This window comes from Hyperoodon ampullatus (assembly GCF_949752795.1).
Source record: "Hyperoodon ampullatus genome assembly, chromosome: 14".
NCBI classification, from domain to species: Eukaryota; Metazoa; Chordata; class Mammalia; order Artiodactyla; family Ziphiidae; genus Hyperoodon; species Hyperoodon ampullatus.
In genome coordinates, this window is record NC_136927.1 from 55072358 (window position 1) to 55091669 (window position 19312).

A 19312-nucleotide genomic window follows, 5' to 3' on the forward strand; every position below is an offset into this window, starting at 1 on the left:
CTGAGGAGAGGCCACTTAACAGCACCAACCTGCCGTTGGCAGCCACGAAGGTTTAAAAAGAAAAATCCTTACGTGGGTTGTGAAGAGACTCTGCCACTTACCACTTGAAGGTGGGGTGCAGCTCACAGAGATACAGGTAGAGGATTGACGCAAGAGGACTCCGACATGGCACTAAGAGGCAACTCTGCTTAGGGTCTGGACAGCTTTCACCCCTGCTTATCAAGTCAGCGCCCATCATGCTTCTCTTCCCTGACACACAGCACAGCCAGCCCACAGGTCTACAGCCGTCCTTCCTAACCCTCTTACACGTACCTTCTGTGTAAGCTGGGTTATATGAACACTGGGCTCCTGTAACACGGGACACCCACACTCTTAGGGCTGGATGACTTAGTCACCTCGGTGTTTCTCAGCAGAGAGTAACTTTAACTTTAAAACTGGGCAAATCCTACAGAGGTCCTTTCATGCACAGCTGCCACCTGGGTACTCCTCAAGGCCACCATCACACAGGTCTCCAGCTATGTGAGCCACCACAAGGCCCACACTGCGGGCTGGATGCCCTGTGCACTTAGCTCGTTGCAGTGACCTGGTGGTTTCTCATGGGAGCTGCTCCTTCAGGAAGACTGACAGGCTGGGGACAGGAAGTCCCAGGCTCTTGGCCAGCAGGGCAGGATGGTGTGGAGCATAACACACTGGCAGCTCCTGCTGTTTATGCGGCCTTCACGAATGTCACGTGTTTGACTGCAGAAACACAGGCTACCCAAGACCCAGGCATACGTCTCCTCTTAGACAATAAGTAAAAATAAAATTTAATTGGAGGTGCTTTACTAGATCAGCTTCCAGTTGGACATGTAGGATATTCTATTTTCAACCAACACAGAAAGTCCGACTTTGAGTTAGCAAACAAATATTCTAAAGTCCAACTTAAAAATACGCTACTATGTATTCAATACCTTATAATAACCTATTGATATAATGACAAATAATCTGAAAGAAATATATATATATAACTGAGTCACTATGCTGTACATGTGAAACTAACACAATACTGTAAATCAACTATACTTCAATATTTAAAAGATGCTATTACGCTGTGCTACCAACAAAGAAATAAAGCACAAAATTTTGCCCCAAATGGAAATTTTACATAAAATATGGCTACTTTTTAAAATAAAATGAAACAGTTGTCAACGGTTTCAAGAATTTTCTTTACCTTGAGTTTATGCACCTGAATTAAATCCAAACCACATGAGTAAATTTATCAACTTTATTTGTTCTAAAGTTCACAAGATTCTAAATTAAGTAAAACTTTAACCTAAAGAAACTCCCAGGAAGATAACATTTACTCTGATATCTTTGCCAATTTTTAAAATACAAGAGTAGAAACCGACTTGGGCTTTAAACACAATTTCTAGCTGTCTTTGATAACTTTATGTTGCTGATTCTGATATGATATTCTTTTTAAATGCTCCATTCTCCAAAATCTAAAAATTCCTACACCAAGTATTAGGTAATAATTATCTGTGTTTCACAAAAGATTAACAATACAAATATGCTGGGAATTAACCTGTCATGAAGTTAAAAAACAAAATATTAAGATTTCTCCATTATAAAACAAATAGATCTTTATATTTTGAAGTTTTGTGTAAGGGTTTCTGCCTTGGGCCTGAAGAAACTGATGATCTTCTGGGTCTCTTAAAAAGCACTTTATCGGAATGATTTGCTCACTATGCAAGTCAGACAAGACAGATGTGTAAGAAAAATGTTAATTTTCCTTCTTCCTACCCTGAAGTAATGTTGAGAATTTGATAGGTATTTTTCCATGTCTGTTCACACACACACACACACACACACACACACACACACACACACACCCCTACAAATACAAGAGTTTTTTTTTTAATGTTGTCATATTATAAATATATTCCTGTGCAACCTGCTTTAAAAAATATATAATACTTCATAGACATCCTCCACGTCAGTACACACAGGTGCTCCTTTTCAGGTCTTTGGATTGTTAAGAGTTAAATGACTTAAAGTCAACTAAAGAGACACTGCCCGGTTTGTCCAGAGACCTGAGAAATAATTTTAAACATAAATCAGAGCTCAAAAGGCTATTCACAGAATCATCATCTCAGACAGGACTCAAAGCCCTTTGTTGTTTTAATTACGGAAATTACATTGACGATCTGAACAAGATACGATGCGCTCCAGAGAGCTGCAGTTATTCAAGTAGGAACAGAAAGGCTTGGACAGGAACGTGTTATCCCGACCACTGTGCTGCTCACACACAACCCCCGATCACCCCCAGCCTGGCCTGGGTGGCGTTGGTCGGAGACCAGTGCTGTGACCTTCTATGAGAAGATGATGTCAGCCCTTCAGATCCCTTCTTCCCATCTCCGGAACGGGAGGTGGGCCACACCGTGAAACCCAGCGGGTAGAGTCGGAGCCTGAAGCTGACAGGAGGAGGATGCAAGACCGGAACTGTTCCCTCTGCACTCTTTCGCATTCTTTGAAATTCTGGGACTAATTTCTAGGCCTTAGGCTATATTAAGGCACTCGGTTCCCCGGGAATTGGTTTAAATGGAGCCCAGCTCAACCCTTCTTCTGACACTGGGCAGGAGAGGACACCTTGTTTATACATCGAGAGTTCACATTACAGCTGGTCCTCCTTAAGCTTCCTGCAGGGCCTCTTCCCACACTTTTGGGGTCAGCAGTGCCGGAGGTGCACGCGAGCAGAGGGACCCACCTGTGCAGGAAGTGCCGCTTGTGCATGGCCGCCAGCCCCGCCGCGATCTCGCACGCCAGCCTCTGCAGCAGCATGGTCTGCGCGTCCCCCCGCGCCGGCTCGGGCTCGCCACCGTGCAGGTAAGCCTTCAGATCGCCCTGCGGAAACCAGCCCAGGTCAGTTTCCAAAGAGGACCGGGGGAACAAACGGGCATCTCCACACACGCCTCAGCTGACCGAGATGGCTAAGATTACTTATTGGAAATTATTTCGATTTGAGCTTAATAAAGAATAATCTCACCCTGAACAAGTTTGAAATTACAAAAAAGCAATTCTAACCAAATACTTCAATGGTAGAGAAAACACTATTCTCCTTTTAGGATCATTCTAAATTAAACATTAGTTTACCTTTGTTATATAAACACACAGACAACAACAGTTAAAAAAGATAAATTGGCAATAATGCACAATTTAAGTGCAGAAGTACAGAAATTTCCAGGTAACTAAGAGATGAGATGGAGAGTAAAAGAAGTGCCATTCACACCACCTTCAGGGATTCCAGGAGAACATCACATCACAAAGGCCACCACCAAAGCACTCATGAGCAACAGAGAGGGAGATGAGGAAAGAAACATGGGTGGAAGAGGAAGAAAAAGTACTCAGCACCGGTAACTGCTTCAGTTCTCTGCCGGCTTCCCCAGGGCCCTGTGTTGCCCAGAGACCACTGCGAGAAAGTACATTCTAGCCACTCCAGAAAAATTTGTTATGTTAATTTAAATAAGCCTGTCCAAAGGACAGCAGCATAGGCAGGAAAATGGGCAAATTCACATTTAGACACCCAGCACACGTGTTTCAATGCCGAGTACCCCACGTATTCGCACAGGACTCCCCTATCTTATCCTGTTTTTGTTTCATGACTTTAATTTTAGGGCTGTATGTCTTGGGGGATTATAGTGCATCTCTTTTGGGAAATACACTTTTGAGGCAATCTTCCACATTCTGCTTACCACATGATTAAGTATTTATTGATGTGATTTAACTCCAAGTTTAAGCTTTATATAATCAGTTAATAAAATTTAGAAAGCAAGCCAACAGCTTTCACTTTTCTTTACATCTGAGTCAAAAAAGACTCCAGAGGAAGGAAATTTTTCTCAACTAATTAAAGATACTGATACATTTCTTTTTTTTTTGTGGTACGCGGGCCTCTCACTGTTGTGGCCTCTCCCGTTGCAGAGCACAGGCTCCGGACGCGCAGACTCAGCGGCTGTGGCTCACGGGCCCAGCCATTCCGGCATGTGGGATCTTCCCGGACCGGGTCACGAACCTGTGTCCCCTGCATCAGCAGGCGGACTCTCAACCACTGTGCCACCAGGGAAGCCCTGATACATTTCTTATAACTGCTACTGAAGATAGCAAATTCCTCCCAGAATTAAACTTTAAAACACAATATTCCTTTACTAGCATTTGTCCACACTGAATAATAAATACATTCTAATGTAACTTCTAGGTCCACACCAAGAATCTAAATTCGTTTTCATTCCCAGTTTCCATCATCTTGATATGAACAATAATGTTGACATCAATAACTGTTACCACTGGAGCTTTCGAACATTTGCCAAGCACTGTTCTGGGAGTTTCCACACCTGCTACCCTCAAATAACTCTCACAATTTAAAACACTTTCCAGATGTGGAATAGGCTTCGGGAGGTTAAGAACTTTGCCCAAGGCCACAGAGCTAACAAACAGTGGGGCTGCACTTCTACAGTTTACCAACTTGTCAAGAAAATTCTATTTGGTGAGTGAACCAAATTAGTATGTAGATCAAATCGATTATTCTGTAAGAATGAGTGTCCAGCAAATTCAAGTCAATCACACAGCTGTGGAGGAGTCTCCCAAACTCAGTGAACTGCTCTGCCAGGGCAGCAGCTGCTCCCCTCGGGACCAAGGTGTGTGCTCGCCCACGTCGCTGTCCTCCTATTTCTTTGCGAATGTGGTGCTTTCCCTTTTTGCTCCCCTAGCAATTACAAGCTGCTCCAGCGGAGAAACAGAAACCTTTTCTTCCCCTTTAAAAATACATGCCCCTCCCCATGCCAACCCCACCTTCACCCAGGCTAGGCTCTGTCCAGCATGGGAGTGGTGGGAATAAACCCAGCTTTGGGCGACAATTAAATTAACCCAGGAAAACTCGCAAAAACCACCAGGCTACAGGCTAATGGGATTTTCATAAGGCAGCTCATATGGAAACGAAATATGAAAACAAAGAGCTGAAGCTTATTTACATTACCAGGGAAATGACCACTTAAATGCATTTGTCTAACCCCTTTCTTGCAATATCCATCTAAGGAAAAAACTACCCTCACACAAAAGTAGGATTATGCTGTGCTGCATCTGGCCACTTCTCAAAACAAACAGAAGCTTCGGGCAAACAGCAAGTACTTCCCAAGTGACTTTGGCCATGAAGGCAGGAATGGCAGAGTGGGTGTAGCTATTTTTCAAGGTTACCTAAAGCATATTCCTTACCACTCACTGTTCTAAAGTTATCTTCTCCCCACAATAGGCCACTCCCCAGATCTCACTAGAAGATAAAGTATAATAAACAGAAGGGGATTTTGCTTCAGACTGCTAACGCTCTGAAAGTTTCCAACTTGGCAAAAACTAAAAGCCTCTCCCAACCCGCACTGGGGGGGCGCAAAGTGAGCGCGACCCCGGAAAAGACTTCTCTAACCTGGGGAGTAAATATGAGCGATTACTGAGGAGCCCATGACTGTTTCGCAAGGATGAGACCTGTGATGGGTTGAGAGGGAGTCTTTCTATGTTCTAGAAAGAGCCTCAGAGCTCTCCTGGCACCACCATTTGAAAGAAAAATCAGCATAAAATCTTTAAGTACAGAAAAAAATTTTATATTATATAAGTACTAAAAATTGACTCATTCTATCCAAAACAGATAAAGCTGTATTTAGATATCTGGCTTATTTTATTTATGTTTTAATGATGCCTAGTGAGTAGACAGGGATTATTACTTTGGTCCATTATTTGAAGAGAAAAACACTGAGAACAGCAATGTATTCTGAACTAAAATAAAGTTTCCTTTATCCAAGTTTTAAAAATTTCTCAGATCCTCCCCAAACTGCGCTCCTCTGCAAAATACTCGAAAAGAAAAATGTATGACACTAGATGGCAGCAAAGTGCTTATACTAAGATCTCAGATACCAGAGCAGCCCCTTGGCCGACTTCTTGGAATGAGTCACTCGAAGATCTTTAGATGGTTACTCACAAGGGTCCTCTTAAATCTCAGCATCAGCTGCCATGAGGGCTTCGTCCAGCTTTTCGCAGGACACTGAGAACAATGAATTAATTCCAACACAATGTAAAAACCCAACAAGTAAATAGCTTTATAACTGAAAAATTAGTTGTTTATACATTTAATAGAAGGATTTGGGAGGAAAATTTGTTTTTAAACAAAAATCTGAGGACTTCCCTGGTGGCGCAGTGGTTAAGAATTTGTCTGCCAATGCAGGGAACACGGGTTCGAGCCCTGTTCCGGGAAGATCCCACATGCCGTGGAGAAACTAAGCCCGTGAGCCACAACTACTGAACCTGTGCTCCACAACTACTGAACCTGTGCTCTAGAGCCCGTGAGCCACAACTACTGAGCCCGCGTGCCGCAACTACTGAAGGCCGCACACCTAGAGCCCGTGCTCTGCAGCAAGAGAAGCCACCGCAGTGAGAAGCCTGCACTCCGCAACAAAGAGTAGCCCCCGCTCGCTACAACTAGAGGAAGCCCGCGCACGGCAATGAAGACCCAATGCAGCCAAAATTTTAAAGATTAAAAAAAAAAAAAAATCTGAGTGAAAGGAGGAAAGAATGGCAGCCACAGCCGCGTGCTGGGTGTCCACTGACAAAATGAAACAGAGAGGTAGGGCGGGAGCCCTGGAAACGCCCCCAGCCTGAGGGTTTCTTAACTCCCTCAAGCCCTCTGACTGCGCCTACTTTTCCCTCCACCACTCGAGTCCCGCCCCGCCCCCCAACATCCACACCTGCACAGCACCTTCTGTTATCACGGATTATTTTCCCTGAGCCCATCCCTTCTCTGCTCAAATACCTCTCAGGTGAATCCCACAAAGAATCAGCAAGCGCCCCTCTGCCTCCAAACCCGGTTCCCGCTCCCACCCCACTTCCCTCCCCTCTTCACGGACAGACGCCTCAAAAGCCGGGTCTGCGCTGGCTGGCCTGCCTCCTGGCCCCCCAATCTCTCTCAAACCCCTCGCCCCCCAATAGGCTGGGCTCTAGCTGCTCCTGCTGGGCAGGACCAAGTGAGGGGCCCGTTCCTTCCTTCCCTACTGGTCTCCTGGCTTTCTTCCGAGCTCACTGGCCACTCCTTGCTGGGGCCCCTGTGCTGGACCTTCCCCCTCTTACTGGTCTGTAGGCGTCGGCACGTCCAGGGCTCTGTCTGTGGTCCTCATCCTTCCTCACCGTGACACTCATTCCCGGGTGACTCTATCACCCTGTGGCTTTGAAAATCACCTCTCATACATTTCTCCGGCTCAGACCCCTCCACCTCCTGAGCCCCAGACTCATCTGTCCAGCTGCGGACTCGACACCCTTCCCTAGATGCCCTGAGAGGCACCTCAAACCTAACACGCCCAGTGCAAAGCTCCGACGACCTGCTCCATCTCAGGAAATGGCGTCACCGCTTTCCCAGTGGATCAGGCCAAAACCAAAGTCCTCATTCTTGAGTTTGCTCTCTCTCTAGACGCCCACATCCAACCCATCACCAAGGCCCGGATCTATTTTCACAAAGAGCCAGGGCCTCGGGGCCCAGGGCAGCAGCCACGTGTGGGGCAGGGGAGCCACTGGCAGGGCCCGGGGACCGGGGATGTGCCGCCCCCACCAGCCGCCCCCCTTCCAAGCCTGATGATGCCGTGTCATTGCTCTGCACGTGTCCCTCCTGCTGGCTCCGAGTGAGAGACACCGTCTACATGCACCTCTGTTCCACGGTAAGCCCATGTCCTTTCTTTTCTACTCCCGCTCCCGAGTGGCAGGGACACATTACCCATCTCTGTATGCCTGGGAGGGTCCCAGTGCATGGGCTTATATAACAAACTCATTTACAAATAAGACACGGACATGGACTAGGCATTTTCTGTACAAAAGGCCAATTCAAAAATGGAGGCTTCCCACTGGTGGAAGACAAATGTACAGCCATTAAACTACCTGATATAGAAGTACATAGAATAAAATTAAGTCATCAGTTAAAATCCCCACTTTGCCATAAGCAATCATGTGACATCAAGCAAGTCAATTAACCAAAGAAGAGAAGACAGAAAGCCTGGTCCTGAGGTTGGGCATGGGTGTGGCCCCAAGAGGCCCTTCATCTTTTGCAGCCCAGTTTTCTAATCTGTAAAACGAAGAAGACTGAGTCAAGAAGACTCAGTGAAGGAGAAGCAAACACCTCAGGCCCAGCACAAGGCCTGGCACAGGTCGGAGCCCTCCCTCCTCACACCGCCACCCCTGTGTGGGCAGCGGCCAAGCTTCCCACAGCCCTGGGAGCCCGGGACCCTGCATCCCTGCCTCTCCTGAGCGGCTGAAGCAAGCCCGGCCCGCAGAGGACTGTGGAAATCTGCACACGACACCAGGATCGCTCCCTTGCAAAGAAAAGACTATCATCTTCTTTTGTTTTTTTTTGCGGTACGCGGGCCTCTCACTGTTGTGGCCTCTCCCGTTGTGGAGCACAGGCTCCGGACGCGCAGGCCCAGCGGCCATGGCTCACGGGCCCAGCCGCTCCGCAGCATGTGGGATCTTCCCGGACCGGGGCACGAACCCGTGTCCCCTGCATCGGCAGGTGGACTCTCAACCACTGAGCCACCAGGGAAGCCCAAGACTATCATCTCTTGCTTCGGAGTCTGGTGACTGAAGAAACTGCTGACTGTCATGGGAGATAAGACGGAGTGGAGGTGATCTACTTCCTTGTCTTTATCACCTGGGCCTGCAGTCTGGCCTCCAAGTAGTTGGTCTCGGCTTGTCACCTTTCCAGCTGATCTTTCCCAGCGGATGCCAACCAGCCTCTCCTAACGCAGCGCTCTCTCACCTGGTCCCCACGCCACCCACTGTGGGACCATCTATCGCCCCCCCCCACCCCAGTCCACATGCACAGTTGAGCTTCCCTGCCTGGCTCACGCTGTTCCTGTGACCCTTTCCTGCGGAGGAAAGTCCATCCACCCACCTGTCCACACTCAGACCAAACGCCACTTCCTTTGTGAAGCCTTCCCAAAGGAGCCAGTGAGCCTAGTTAGAATTGCTACACAGAACTACTCAAAGCTTTAAATTATGATCAATTAAGAAACTAAAAATGAATAAAAATAACTACTACTTCCTGAGCACCTACTATGCCTACAGGGTGGGCAGTATCACTCCCATTTTACAGATGCCTACACTGAGGCTTAAAGAGGTCAGGTAACTCTCCGAGGTGACACACAAGTAAGTGGCAGGACCAGCACCTGAAGGCAGGCCCGCTCGGCTCTATAGGCAGAAAGGGCAGGATCAGGGTGACTCACCCGTGTTCCTGAGAGCACTGGGCACAGCTCTTTGTACTCAACAGGTGCTCACACATTTCTGCTGAGTGACCCTTACCCCCGAACAATCTTGCCCGCACAGACATGTGAGAGCACGGTGTACCCCCTATGGCCACAAGTTACACACCACACCCTGCAGTGATCTCTCCCCTCACGAACACTGCACCATCGGCAGTACACAGCGGTGACTCTGGTCCAGCTACCAAACTCAGAAGAGTTTTCATTTTCTTTCATAAAAATTCTAAGATAAAGTGCTTTTCAGAGACTGGTAATTCCATCTCACAAGGAATGACTTAAGTAAGTGTGAAAATATTCTCTCCTTTCTCCTTAAAAGATGTTATCACTGAGCATGATCACTGCCTGGTGACGACGGAAAAGGCCAACATTCACTCAATAGCTCCTGACCTACTAAGAACATGTGAAGATAGTGGCTCCTTTCACTGTGGCTGCAGCTGCTGATTACCAATCCTGGGCTACAGGCCTCTGGCCTCTGGACCCTGGCCAGAAGGTGCTTTTGCCCTGAATGACGCCCCTCTGCTCAGTCTGGCCTCTTTCTGGGAGGGTTCTGGGCCATCCAGGCTGGGAGCAGGGCTCAGGTGAAGCCAGGCTTTGGGGTGTGCTGGGAACGTCCCTGCAGTCCAGGCTGGAAGGCACCTCTATGGCTCACGGGCCTGACACAAGCTGACTGTTTCTGCTACCTAGTCTCTGCACACACTGAGCCCCAAGGACCTAACTGCAGGGCCAGTGCCCCCGGTCGAGGCCCAGCCCTTGCTGCTCAGGAGCTGGTCCCTCTGCAACTTACTAGGGTCCAGAGATGATGAGAACAAAACTGCCCTCGGAGATAAATGTGACATCACTGCCTGGCAAGGTGGGGGGCTCCCTGGGTTAACGGCCTTTACCTTGATATGAGGCTGGACATTCCAAGTGCTGACTGACAGATTTCCCAAGGGCATACCAGCCTCCTCCAGGTATAGCTAACAGCAGTACAGCCCCTTCCATAATAGTAGGTAATTACCAATGTCTTTTGTGTGGTAAAAAGCACGTAACATAAAATTACCACCTTAAGTGTTTCTAAGGGTACAGTTCAGTGGCATCAAGTACACTCACACTGTTGTGCAGCCGTCACCACCATCCATCCACAGAACTCTCTTCATCTTCCCAAACTGAAAGTCTGTCCCCATTAAACACTATTTCCCCCACCCCCTCCTCCCCCCAGCCCCTGGCACCCACCCTTCTACCTTCTGTCTCTGTGAGTCTGACCACTCCAGGGACCTCATATAAGTGGAATCCTACAGTATTTGTGTTTTTGTGACTTAGCTTCTTTCACTGAGCATAATGACCTCAAGGCTCTTCCATGTCGCAGCAGGTGTCAGAATTTCCTTCCTTTTTAAGGCTGAATAATACTCCAGTGTATGGACAGACCCAATTTTATTTGTTCAACCACTGATGGACACCTGGGCTGCTTCTGCCTCGTGGCTACTGTGAATAATGCTGCTGTGAACACGGGCATGAAAATGAGACCCTGCTCTCAACTATTTGGATATATGTACCTAGAAGTGAAACTGCCAGATCATGTGGAAATTCTATTTTAATTTCGGGGAGAAAAATTATTGTTTTTTTAATTTTACTATTGATCAATGTACCCTTGGGCAGTGCACTTAAATAAAAACGGCTATTAGCTCTGCACCGCCAGTGAAAGCTTCTGGTGGGGATCGGCTCTTTCCAGATGTTCAGTCTTCAGGAGTGACTGAGGAGAGTGAACATGACTTAGGAGAGTCACATAAAATGTGTTTCAAGAAGTCACATTTCCTAATTGTGAAGGGCTGTATCCATAATCTTCATCCCAAAATATGAAAGCCAACAGAAATGTAGGTAAGTAAATATGTATGTTCTGAATGCTTAGTCTAGTGTCAGTACTTGGAGAATATGCATTTAAATCTGAGACAGAAAAGTACGAGGGAAAAATTCTATAAAAAGAATGTTGGGGACTTCCCTGGTGGCACAGTGCTTAAGAATCCACCTGCCAATGTGGGGGACTCAGGTTCCTGCCCTGGTCCTGGAAGATCCCACATGAGGAGGAGCAACTAAGCCCGTGCTCCACAACAAAGAGCAGCCACTGCAATAAGAAGCCCATGCACCGCAATGAAGAGTATCCCCCGCTCACCACAACTAGAGAAAGCCCGCGCGCAGCAACGAAGACCCAACACAGCCAATGAATAAATATAGATATATATATAAATAAATAAAAATTTTAAAAAAGGATGTTGACTTAACAAAAAAAATGTATTTATCATATTTACATAAAAATAATGTCTGTACAATGATAATAATAGAATCTTGTTGATACTGGGTCATTCATGGTAAATGTAAAGGAGTTATTTGTGTTTTTTGTGATGTCTTAGTGTTTCTTTTTTTTTTTTTGGCGGTACGCGGGCCTCTCACTGCTGTGGCCTCTCCCGTTGCGGAGCACAGGCTCCGGACGCGCAGGCTCAGCGGCCATGGCTCGCGGGCCCAGCCGCTCCGCGGCATGTGGGATCCTCCCGGACCGGGGCACGAACCCGCGTCCCCTGCATCGGCAGACGGACTCTCAACCACTGCGCCACCAGGGAAGCCCTCTTAGTGTTTCTTTATGAGGTATAAACTATTCCCAAGAAAACAAGGCAGCTTCATTTAAAAACAAATTAGAGGGGCTTCCCTGGTGGCGCAGTGGTTGAGAGTCCGCCTGCCGATGCAGGGGACGCGGGTTCGTGCCCCGGTCCGGGAGGATCCCACATGCCGCCGAGCGGCTGGGCCCGCGAGCCATGGCCGCTGAGCCTGCGCGTCCGGAGCCTGTGCTCCGCAACGGGAGAGGCCACAGCAGTGAGAGGCCCGCGTACAGCAAAAAAAAAACAAACAAAAAAAACAAAAACAAAAACAAACAACAAATTAGAGGGCTTCCCTGGTGGCACAGTGGTTAAGAATCCGCCTGCCAAGGCAGGGGACACGGGTTCGAGCCCTGGTCCAGGAAGATCCCACATGCCGCGGAGCAATTAAGCCCATGAGACACAACTACTGAGCCTGCGCTCTAGAGCCACAACTACTGAGCCCATGTGCCATAACTACTGAAGCCCTCGTGCCTAGAGCCCATGCTCCACAACAAGAGAAGCCACCGCAATGAGAGTAGCCACCGCAATGAGAGTAGCCCCTGCTCGCCACAACTAGAGAAAACCCACGTGCAGCAACCAAGACCCAACGTAGCCAAAAATAAATAAATTAAAAATTAAAAAAAAACAAAAGCAAAAACAAATTAGAACAGCACTAAAACTAAACCCATTACCTGAACCCACTTAGAAGAAAACACTAAGCTTTTACTATTCCAGGAAAAACAACAACATTGTCTAGTAAAACTTTCAGGAATGGACAAACAGGGTAAAGAATAAGAAAATGCCAAAGTACACAAGCTAGTTTTATAAACCACCTCGATTAGCCTGGAAACATGCTACTTCAAGAAGATGGTGATTCCTGCTGTTATTTCTGTTACAGTCACTCATGAAAAACGTTCCCATTGTTATTTATAATCAATATCAGGAGCTTAGGGACCCAAAGAAGATACCATTAAATGTCTCAGAAAAGCAGAACTCTTGACAAGCAGACTTGTCTCATCACATAAAAATGCATCTTTGGTCTTCTTTCCTCACCTGCTGTGTCACCCATCATACTGGTCACCAAGAGCTAGACTAAAAGGAGTTATTTTCATATTATGATAAGTAAAGATCATACATACCATAGCTCTGATAATTCTGAGATCATCAAAACCAGCTACGCAATAAAACTATGAGAAACATCCTTGCGAACTCCTTCCTCTTCGCTCTCGTGCCTCTATTAAATAATCAGGCTAAATGGCAATTATCATGTGTCTGCTCCCTCTAAGTAGGAGACCTAGAGGACAACGACCAGTTTTCTCTCTGGGTCCCTTGAGAACAGCACGCTGCCTTTCTACACCAAGTGTTCAATCAGGAAGCACCCTCCATGACGGGGGAAAACGTGGGGAGGGCACAGAAAAGTAGGATTAACTCTGGTTTCTTTACATGGAGAGAGAGCTTTATGAGGTCCCAGCATCTCTGGAGAAGGGCTAAAATATTGATTAATTTTAGACCTTGTTACACTAAATATGCATGTTGTAACTTCTAGTGTAACCATACACAAAATTAAGAAACAGTATCTAAAATAGTAGATGGGGAAAACTGAAACAAACAAAAAAATTCAAGAATCTAAAAGAAGCTAGAAAAAAAACAAAAAAGAAAAGTTGAAACGGGTAAGAAACATAATACACAACAGGCACATAACATTCCAAATATCTCGTAGGTACAATAAACATAAATGGATGACCTGTTCCATGTTAAGTGATCGAGACTGACAGGTTAATAAAATTCTAACCGTAAGCTATTTACAAGAGATGTCAACCAGAGAAGAGGATTGACAAGAGATAAACGAGGCAAATTCTAACCAAAAGAAAGCTGGCATAACTACATTAACATCAATAAAAACAGACTTAATCCTCAGTAACGCTTTTAATCTTAAAGAGATTACATTCATAATGATAAAAGTTTCAAATTAAGGGAAGTTATATCAACTCTAAATTTGGATCCCTGACACAGCAGGGTATCAAAATGTACAAAGCAAAACAACTAGAACTGTAAGGAAAAATAAGGAAAATCCATAATCAGAGCAGGAAGTTTTAACATGCCTCTCAATAACTGATAGAAAACTGACCCAGGCTCCCTTTGTTCCTGCCCCCACCCCACAAATCAGAAGGACACAGGAGATTTGAACAGCCTCATAAACTTGACCCAAAAGATCCATACAGACATACTGTACAGATCACCAGAATACACGTTTTTCTCCCCAGCATCTACAGATAGACTAAAACACTGACCCTGGGGTAGAGGTGAACATAGCCTGGAACAGAGCTGAAGCTGACCCAGAGCCAATGAGAATCACTTTGCTCTTATCAGCCACTGAGATTTGGGGGGGGTTACTATAATATAACCCACTGAAAGCTAATATATCAAGTTTATTAATAATTTTTCTTTGGAATTAACTAGCTGGGACAGAAGTGAAAGCAGTCCCTCATCCAGCATTTCTATCTGTCAAAAACACTTTGGTATAAACTTCTGAATACTTGACTTTGAATTTCTACTGAAAACTTACCAAGTCACAGAACTCAAACACCAGAAGATAGGGGATTGCTTCTACACACTGTCCAACACACTGAAGAATATTTGGATGTTGAAGAATACTGGTAAAAATAAAAGTCATAGTATTGTTCATGAGGGAGCAGGCTAGTAAAATTGTTCAAACAGTAACCGCAAATTTAACATTCTTAATGATTTAAATATGATCAACTGAAAAGAGCACAATAAGATTCTATTTAACAGATGTATTCTAAGTTATGTAATGATTAAGTAATTCAAAGCCAATCAGGCGAACATTTTCACAAATTAAAACATCTCCTAACATAAGAATCTTTAACTTTAGTAATTTAACTTTATAGATATCATTTTGAAGAATCGTTTAAAAGAAGGCAGACTATATTCAATGAGCATTTCAATCCACATAATAAAATACTCAGTTACCTCTTAGGCTATCTAGCTTATATACTATTTTCATAAATCACAGTACACACAAACTCTTTTTGGAAAATATTTTGTCTAAAACAAAGTTAAAAAAAAAAAGAGATGCCAAAATGGTTTTTTAAACTTCAAAACTTTATTTTGAAGCAATAATGATTTAAGAGTAAGTTGCAAAGATAGTACAAAGAGGTCCCATGTCCCCTTCACCCAGTTTTTCCCACTGGTGACACCTGACACAATCAGTGCAATCCCAAAACTAGGGCCCTGACACTAAGGTGCGGTGTGTGTGTGCTTGCAAGTCCTGTTATCAACATGTGTGGATTTGTGCAACCACCACTCAACAGAAATGCAGAACTGCCCCCCACCATGAAGATCTCCCATGCTACCCCTTTCTGCTACCCCTTTATAGTCACACCGCCGCCGCCCCCAACCATTCCTCAGCCCTGGCAACCACGAATCTGGTCTCCTTTTCTATAATGTTCTCATTTTGAGAATACTATGTAAATGAAATCACACAGTATGTGGCCTTCTGAGATTGATTTTTTCACTCAACACAATGCCCTCCAGATTACCCGAGTCACTGCCTGCATCAGCAGTCCCTTCCCTTCTACTGCTGAGCAGGATTCCATGGCTGGATGGACCATAGTTTGTTTAACCGGTCACCTATGGAGGGCATTTTAGTTTTTCCAGTTTGAGGCTACTATAAATAAAGCTGCTATAGATAATCACACAAGAGATTCTGTATGGAAATAAGTTTTCATTTCTATGCGATAAATGCCTAGGAGTGCAACAGCTGGGTTACAAGATGTGATGGTTAATTTTCTGTCAACTTGGCTGAGCCACAGTGCAGATATTTGTTCAAACATTATTCTGGACACTTCTGTGAGGGTGTTTTTGGATGAGATCATCATTTAAATCAGTGGACTTTCAGTAAAAGCAGATGGTGCTCCAAAATGTGGGTGGGCTTTGTCCAAAGAACAAAGACTAGCCTCACCCAGTGAAGAAGGAATTCTGACAGCAGATGGCCTTTGGACATGAACTGAACAGTGGCTCTGCTCTGGGTCTCCAGCCTGCTGGTCCACCCTGCAGACTTGCCAGTCTCCATAACTGCATGAGCCATTTCCCTAAAATAAATTACCTATCTATCCATCTATCTCTCTCTCACTATCCATCCATCCATCCATCCATCCATCCATCCATCTCTCTCTCTACCTCTCTATCCATCCATCCATCCCTCTATCCATTCATCTATCTATCTATCTATCTATCTATCCATCCATCCATCCATCTACCTATCTATCTATCTACAGATTCTACCGGCTCTGTTTCTCTGGAGAACGTTGACTAATACATACAGTGGTAAGCATATGTTTAGTTTTTTAACAAACTGTCAAACTGTTTTCCAAAGTGGCTGCACCATTTTACATTCCCACCAGCAATGTGTGAGAGATCCAGTTTCTCCACATCCTCACCAGCATCTGGTATTGTTGCTATTTTATTTTAGCTTTCCTAATACTTGTGAAGTGGTCTCTCATCATGACTGTAATTACCTTAGTTAATGATGTTGATCTTTTCATTGCTATCCATAGATCCTCTCTGGTGTCACTTGATGTCTCTTGGATTGTTTATTTTTGTTTTTTACTGTTGAGTTTTGTCTATCTCTCTGCCAAAAACACAGTCCTACTTATGTAGCTATATAAGAGGTCTTGAAATTGGGTCAAATGATTCCTCCAATTTTTATTCTTATTTTTCATAATTGTTTTGGCTATTCTACTTTTGCCTTTATATATAATTTTAGAATCATCTTGTATATAGGTTTTTAAAATCTTGCTGGGATTTTGATAGGAACTGCAGGAATCTGACTGGGAAGAACGGACATCTTCACGAATCTTCCAACCCATGAATATGGTATGTCTCTTCGTTTATTTAGACCTTGATTTCTTTCACCAGTTTCTATAGTTTTCAGCATACAAGTCCTGTACATGTACTTATTTCTTTTCTGTTTTTGAGTGAATATAAAAGTTATTTTATTTAAAAGTTGGTTTCCACATGTTCACTGATAGTACACAGAAATAAAACTGACTTTTGTATGTTGATCATGCATCCTGCAACCTTGCTGAATTCTCTTACTAGTTCTAGGGGATTTTTTTTTTTTTTTTGGAGATTACTTGGGATTTTCTGCATAAACATTTTCTGCATATAAACACAGACACTTATGTCTTTCTTAAGACGTAAGTGATCTATAGGCTTCTGAATGTTTCCTTTTCTTGCCTTATTGAGCTAGTTAGAACTTCTGGCTCTTATTGAATAGCAGGGATGAGAGTGAACATCTACATCTTTCTTATCTTAGGGATAAAAGCATTCAGTCTTTCACCATTAAGTATGATGCTAGATGTAGATTTTTTGTAGATGTTCTTTAATAAGTGGAGGAGATTCTCATCTAATTCTAGTTTTCAAAGAGTTTTTATCATGAATTAGTGTGGAGTTTTGTCAAATGTTTTTCTCCATCAACTGACAGGATCATGTGATGTTTCTTCTTTACCCAGTAATTATGGTGGATTACACTGATTGATTTTCAAATACTGAATCAGACTAGCATTCCTGGAATAAATTCCAATTGGTCATGATATATAACTTTTTATATATTTGCTAATATTTTGGTAAGAATTTCTGCATCAACATCGATGACAGATATTGGTCTACAGTTTTCCTTTTTGCGCTATCTTTGTCAGGTTTTGGTATCGGGGTAATACTGGCTTCATAAAATGAGTTAGGAAGTGTTCCCTCCTCTTTCTAGAAAATATTGTGTAGAATTGGCATTAATTCATCTTTAGTCGTTTTGTAGAATGCTCTGGTCAAACTGTCTAAGCCTGGGGATTCTTTTTGAGAGTTTTTAAGTTGCAAACTCCATTTCTTCAATGATTATAGGTCTATTCAAATAACCTATTTCATATTGGGTGAGTTGTGGTGGTTTGTGTTTTTTGAGTAATTGGTTCATTTCATCTAAGTTGTCAAATATATATATATATATATATATATATATATATATATATATATATATATATATATATATATATGTAGAGCTGTTTGTCCCTTATTATCCTTTTGATGTCTGTAGGGTCTCTTTCATTCCTGATATTAGGAATCTGTGTCTTCTCTCTTTTATTCTGTCAGTCTTGTTAGAGGTTTGTCAATTTTATTAACTTTCCAAACAGCCAACTTTATGTTTCAATGATTTTTATCTACTGTTTTTCTGTTTTCAATTTTATCAACCTCTGCTCTTATCTTTAATCTACTCCTTCTGTTTGCTTTGAGCTCATCTTGCTCCTCTTTTTTTGGTCCTTTAAAGTATGAGCTTAGGTTATTGATTTGAGACTTGTCCTCTTTTCAATGTAACCCCCCTACAGGTGAGGTGGTGTTTCTTTCTCCCTGCTTTTGAGATTTTTCTGTCTTTCATTTTCAGAACTTTGATTATAATGTGTGTTGGCATGAATTTGTTTGAGATTTGATCAACTTATGAATCTGTAGGTTTGTCTTTTCAAAATGTGGAACATTTTCCAGTTAATATTTCTTCAAATACTTTTTCTATCCACTTTCTATTTCCTTACAATCTGGGATGTCTTGATCTTTTGTTCAAGTCCCCCAAGTCCCTGAGGCACTTTTCATTTTTTTAAACGTATTTTATTTTTGTCGTTTGAACTGGGTGATATTTATTGTTTTATCTTCAACTTCACTGACTTTTTCCTCTGTCCTCTCCATTCTGCTGTTGAACTCATCCACTGAGTTTTTACTTTGATTATTATATTTTTCAGTTCTAAAGTGTCCACTTTGGTCTTCTTTATGTAGTCTATGTCTTTGCTGAAACTTTGTTTTCTTCATTTGTTTCAAGGGTACTATAATTTTTTTTAATATAAATTTATTTATTTATTTTATTTTTGGCTATGTTGGGTCTTCGTTGCTGTGGGCGGGCCTTCTCTAGTTGCGGCGAACGGGGGCTACTCTTTGTTGCAGTGCATGGGCTTCTCACTGCGGTGGCTTCTCTTCTTGCAGAGCATGGGCTCTAGGCATGTGGGCTTCAGTAGTTGTGGCACATAGGCTTAGTTGCTCCACGGCATGTGGGATCTTCCCAGACCAGGGCTCAAACCCGTGTCCCCTGCACTGGCAGGCAGATTCTTAACAACTGTGCCACAAGGGAAGTCCCAGGGTACTATAATTTATTGCTCATTGAAGCATTTTTACAACAGCTGCTTTAAAATCCTTGTCAGATAATCCTAACACCTTTGTCATCTTGGTGTTGGTATCTGTTGTCTTTTCCTTTTTGTGTGTGTGTTTATTTTATTGAAGTATAGTTGATTTACAGTGTTGTGCTAATTTGTACTGTACAGCAAAGTGATTCAGTTGTAA

General features: G+C 43.8%; 1 protein-coding gene across 1 annotated transcript in view; it reads right to left on the minus strand.

The window, feature by feature from the left end:
- The window catches only part of LMTK2 (lemur tyrosine kinase 2), a gene marked incomplete at its 5' end in the record, with an annotated part of 78732 nt that overhangs the window by 21398 nt on the left and 38022 nt on the right, over positions 1–19312 (minus strand). Inside the window, 2 exons of the mRNA XM_079718393.1 lie at positions 2747–2883; positions 14487–14574. Coding sequence (XP_079574519.1) covers positions 2747–2883; positions 14487–14574 — 225 coding nt within the window. The remainder of the gene's footprint in view (positions 1–2746; positions 2884–14486; positions 14575–19312) is intronic.